General features: G+C 35.3%; 1 protein-coding gene across 1 annotated transcript; it reads right to left on the minus strand.

Moving 5' to 3' along the window:
- Window positions 1-230: 230 nt before the first annotated feature.
- On the minus strand, window positions 231-2,999 carry cenpw (centromere protein W). The gene is made up of 3 exons (XM_047388624.1): window positions 2,815-2,999; window positions 2,597-2,710; window positions 231-405 (listed from the first exon to the last, which is right to left on the minus strand). The coding sequence occupies exons 1-3, from the start codon at window positions 2,899-2,901 to the stop codon at window positions 379-381; spliced, it is 228 nt and encodes a 75-aa protein (XP_047244580.1). The 5' UTR covers window positions 2,902-2,999; the 3' UTR covers window positions 231-378.
- Between the last annotated feature and the right edge of the window lie 1,563 nt (window positions 3,000-4,562).

Consider the following 4,562-nt stretch of genomic DNA (forward strand, 5'->3'; position numbering starts at 1 on the left):
ATGACGGAAGAGCGGAGAGCGAGACGGGAGTCGAGCGGATGTCGGAGCACCGTGAAGAAGCCTCGAACTACAAGCCTGTTTCATGTCATAAAAAGGTTCAGATATTCTGACATCTGTTGGGAATCAGCTGTGTAGTAAAACTCTGGATTATTGCTGGAAAAAAAAAAAAAAACCTCCAGTTTGTTGTTTGGATTTTCTAAAGATTAGAAATTTAAGACCCAGAGCCAGAATACAAGTTAAATATTTTTATTAGAAGACAGTAAAAAAAAGTGTTGACTTGGAAGAAGAGGATAAAAAACATTTTAAACAAAAGGAGATTTCTGAAACAAAAGCATGAAAAGATGTTTGTGAAGTTCAGCACAATAACCCTCATCCTCTTCATCCTCTTGCCTTCTTCAAAACTTTCTATAAACAAAGAAAAAAAAAAACAATCAGGTCATGTCACAGAAACACAAAGCTTTGGTTAAATAACAGAAACCCTGATTAAAATCAACTGCAACAAACTAACTCTGTTCTAAAGTTTCACTGGTAGCCTTTTTACCGGCCCTGTTCTCAAACATTCCAACAAACATCCAAACAGCTGGATTAACAAGATTTCTGTGCATCTTTGAGGTCCGATTCTGATTTTCTGTCTAAGGACAATAACACAAACTAAACTGTAAGCTTTGCTTGGATTCAGCCACTGAATTGAACAAATATTGACCATTTAAAAAAAACAAAATTACTGATAAATGTAGTAGTTTGGAATCGAACAAGAATTATAAGATTATGTTGATTTATGATCAACAGAATTTGGTCCGTTTCAATGAATCTGACTGGTGCATTATTATTATTATAATAATAGATTGCTTTTTAATCCCAGGAAAAGAGAGTCCCCCATGTTTATTCAAAACTACCCTTTTGTCAGAAAATAGAGAACAAAAAATGTGCCATTTCCATCAGTTCAGTTCATTCAGGCTGGCCTACACAAAACCCAGTTAAACCCAGTCATACAGACTCCTGCTCAACCTCGACCCGTGCATCTATGCCAGTTCTGCTTTCTGACATCATCCTCCAAACGAGACACACTATTCATTTCTGTTACCATAGAAACTATCCTCTTCAGAGTACATCTCCTCTCCAAAACCTACATTTTCTTCTTCACCTCTTCTACAAGCTCTTTGTCAACAACATATATCAAGAACTGAAATGTGTTTCCATGGGCTCTTATGGTAATGAAAACTGAATATTGTTCCATATTAGAAAAAAAAAGTCTGAGATAAAACATAGAAGCTACAGGGAAATTGTTAAATTTGCCATGTTTTTATTGCTCTATGAAAAGTACCGTAGGTGGTATAGCTGTTCAAAATCCAGCAAGTTACCTTTTGATAGAGAAAAAAGCAGATCATCTCACACATATTCTGGCCTCCCTAATGGCTTCCTTTTCATTTCAGGATCAAGTTTAAAGTTGTATTACTTCTTTCAAGGGTCTAAATAAATCCCACCACCTTGGTTGTCAGAACTTTTACACCATCTCATTCCTGCTAGAGCTCAGAGATCCACAACCTAGATGCAACTGACTCAAAACCAGAGCATTCTCCAAGGTGGTCTTCAATCTGTAGAACAGTTTACCTTTGTCAATACTGTGTACGGTTGATTTACAGGGCTCCAAGGTTAATGTGATTGGTGTAGTGAATTAGGGTATTTTTTATTTTAGTTTACAGTGAAAAAAAAGGAGATTATATTGAACTGGGGTATATTTTAATCATCACCTATACTCTGTTATCCTAATATAAAAATACAAGAAAATGTTGCAACTGAATTTAAAGTCCATTTCACCCGTTCTGATACAGTAAATGGAAATGCTGTGCTGAGAAGATAGCTAAAAATCTTCTTAGAAAATTTTAATTTTACATGAGACTGTTGAAAATGATTTTTAAGAAATGTATGGCAATGGTAAAGTAAAACGTTTGATGCTATAGAAGCTGGTGTTCTATTCTAGCACATTAACGGAAAGTTGAATGGAAGGAAAAACTGTAGTTCAGGAAAACAGCAAGGAAAACTACCGATTTGGGAAGATTGTGAAGCACAGCTCATTCAAGAGTTCAGATGAGATTCACAAAGCATGGAGAGTGCCTGCAATCAGTCCCTCAGGTGCCACCACCAACGCATAAAAGCAGCAATGCATGCAAAGGCAGCCTCGGCCAAGTACTGAGCTCATGTCCTGTGCCTTACAAGTACATATTTTTTCAGTAGGCTGATATTTCTGTATTAAAACTACTTATATATATATATATATATATATATATATATATATATATATATATATATATATATTCTATATAAAAAAAAAAAGAGTTATTATTTTTTTTTGGGGGGGGGGGGGGGTCATTAGCCTTTAAAATAAATCACTCTGTAAAATGAATCTATAATCTAAACTTTTTGAACTGAATAAATTGTCCTTGATATTATAATTCATTAAGTTTAAGAGTCCCCGCAGAAGGGACCAGAGCACTTACTCGTTGCCTATTGTTGTTTTTTGTATTCCTACGGCCATAACAATCTAAATAAACTCAGCTGGCCTTCGTGTAATTCTGGCTTTAGGGGGTAAGCTGACCTTAGAGACTGCTCTGACGTGGTGAACTCTGATTGTTGCGGATTTCTCCTCAAACGCTTTGGCTTTCGCCTCTTCGGCCAGGCTGTTCAGGAACAACAGGGTCATCAGTTCAATCTGAGTGGAGGTGGAAAACAAAATAACTGTTTAAGATGCACTTAGCAGCAAACTAGCATACACCAAATGAAAACACCGTCGGGGATCAAAGTATGCCTGCCTACCATCGCCTCTGACGCCGCTGCGATGTTTACGTTCCCTTTCATTTTTGCTCTTATGGTGCTCTTTAGTTTCGGCGGCTTCTTCAGCATTTTTGTGAATGTTCCGTGTGAAAAACACACGTTTATTTACTCCCAATAAATGTTCCAAATCTCCCGCTTCTTCTTCTTCTTCTTCTTCTTCTGTGTTGTTTTTTGGCAGTTGGCAAATAACTTGAAGATGTGCATTACCGCCACCAACTGGTATGGAGTGTGGTTCTTCATGGTTTTAAATCTTATTTACTATTACAACAATCAAATTGTATTTATTAATTTAGTGCTTTTGAAAAATCTAATTATAATTTGAATATGTTTGCTACCTAAACTTCTTTGCAAAGTATCTCTCAATAAAAAATTTTCTTTAATACCTACAAATTCTCTCCTTAAAATGGTTCTTTCTTGTTCATATTTCTGACACTTCAATATTACATGATCTATTGTTTCCTCCTCTCCACAATAATCACATTTTCCTGTATTATGTTTCTTTATCTTGAACAATGTAGAATTAAGTCCTGTATGTCCTATTCTTAATCTTGTAATTAATCTTTCCTCTTTTCTACTCCTTCTTCCTGTTCTTACTTCTCCTACTATCTTGTTGATTCTATAAAACCATCTTCCTTTCTTTTCTTCATCCCACCTTTTTTGCCACTCTTTCCTGATTCTCTGTTTAATTATATTTCTTGCCTCTGACCTACTAATATTTATTATAAAGCTAATGTTGTTTTGTGTTGCCTTCTTTGCCATCCTGTCCGCCTTCTCATTCCCTCCAACTCCTACATGTGCTGGTACCCATAAAAACACTAATATTAATCCCATTCTTTGTATTCTAAATAAAGTAAGTTTTATTTCCAACAAAATGTCTGGTCTACCCTCTGAATGATTATGTTTTAAACTTAATAATGCTGAACTTGAGTCTGAACAAATGATTGTTTTTAATGGTTTTATATCCTCCACCCACTGCACTGCTAACAATATTGCTAATAATTCTCCTGAATATACTGATAATCCATCTGTAATTCTTTTTCCTACTTTTATTTTAAATTCTGGTATTACAAATGCTACTCCTATTTTTTCATCTGTTTTTGATGCGTCTGTGTAAATCTGGACATAATGATAGTAATTGTTTATATATTCTTGTATTATACTTGAATCTAATCTACATTTTGGATCCTTTTTCTTTTCCATCAATGCCATATCCACCACTGCTTCTGGTAACAGCCACGGTGGCACTACTGGCAAAGGCAACATTAAACTTATTTCTTTTTCATATATTTGAAATTTTTCTGCTATATTATTGATAATCCAACCAAAACTCTTAACTTGTTTTTTTTCTTTTTCCCAGCATGGTTTTAAAATATCACGTGTGGGATGATCCGGATTATTGCCTTGTAAATTTATCCAGTAATTTAATGCTAACTGTTTCCTTCTTAAATCTAATGGCATCTCTCCCATCTCTACCTGACTTCGTGTTTTTTATTCGCTTGTGTGCCTTTCATCGTTGCCGCGCCACCTACTGCTTTTGAACAGTTTTTTCGACCAAAGCAAGAACAACATGACTATTTGACACATAATGTATTTTTTAATCTTCCCTTTATTAACACAAACCCATGTTATTTTTAAATAAAAAATAAATCCAGAGGCAAAGCCAGGGAATAAAGAGCAGAACTGGTTCCCCGTTGATTAATTTGGTTAATACTGCCACCTGGCGGCTGGTT

The sequence above is a fragment of the Girardinichthys multiradiatus genome, chromosome 15 (assembly GCF_021462225.1).
Source record: "Girardinichthys multiradiatus isolate DD_20200921_A chromosome 15, DD_fGirMul_XY1, whole genome shotgun sequence".
NCBI classification, from domain to species: domain Eukaryota; kingdom Metazoa; phylum Chordata; class Actinopteri; order Cyprinodontiformes; family Goodeidae; genus Girardinichthys; species Girardinichthys multiradiatus.

What these genes read in the sequence shown, in the direction of transcription:
- cenpw (XM_047388624.1), bottom strand. Translation starts at nt 2,901, where the DNA reads ATGCTGAAGAAGCCGCCGAAACTAAAGAGCACCATAAGAGCAAAAATG. An exon ending in CAGCGGCGTCAGAGGCGATG is followed by an intron (nt 2,711 to 2,814) that starts GTAGGCAGGCAT and finishes ACCTCCACTCAG; the next exon opens with ATTGAACTGATGACCCTGTT. An exon ending in ACGTCAGAGCAGTCTCTAAG is followed by an intron (nt 406 to 2,596) that starts GTCAGCTTACCC and finishes CTTTGTTTATAG; the next exon opens with AAAGTTTTGAAGAAGGCAAG.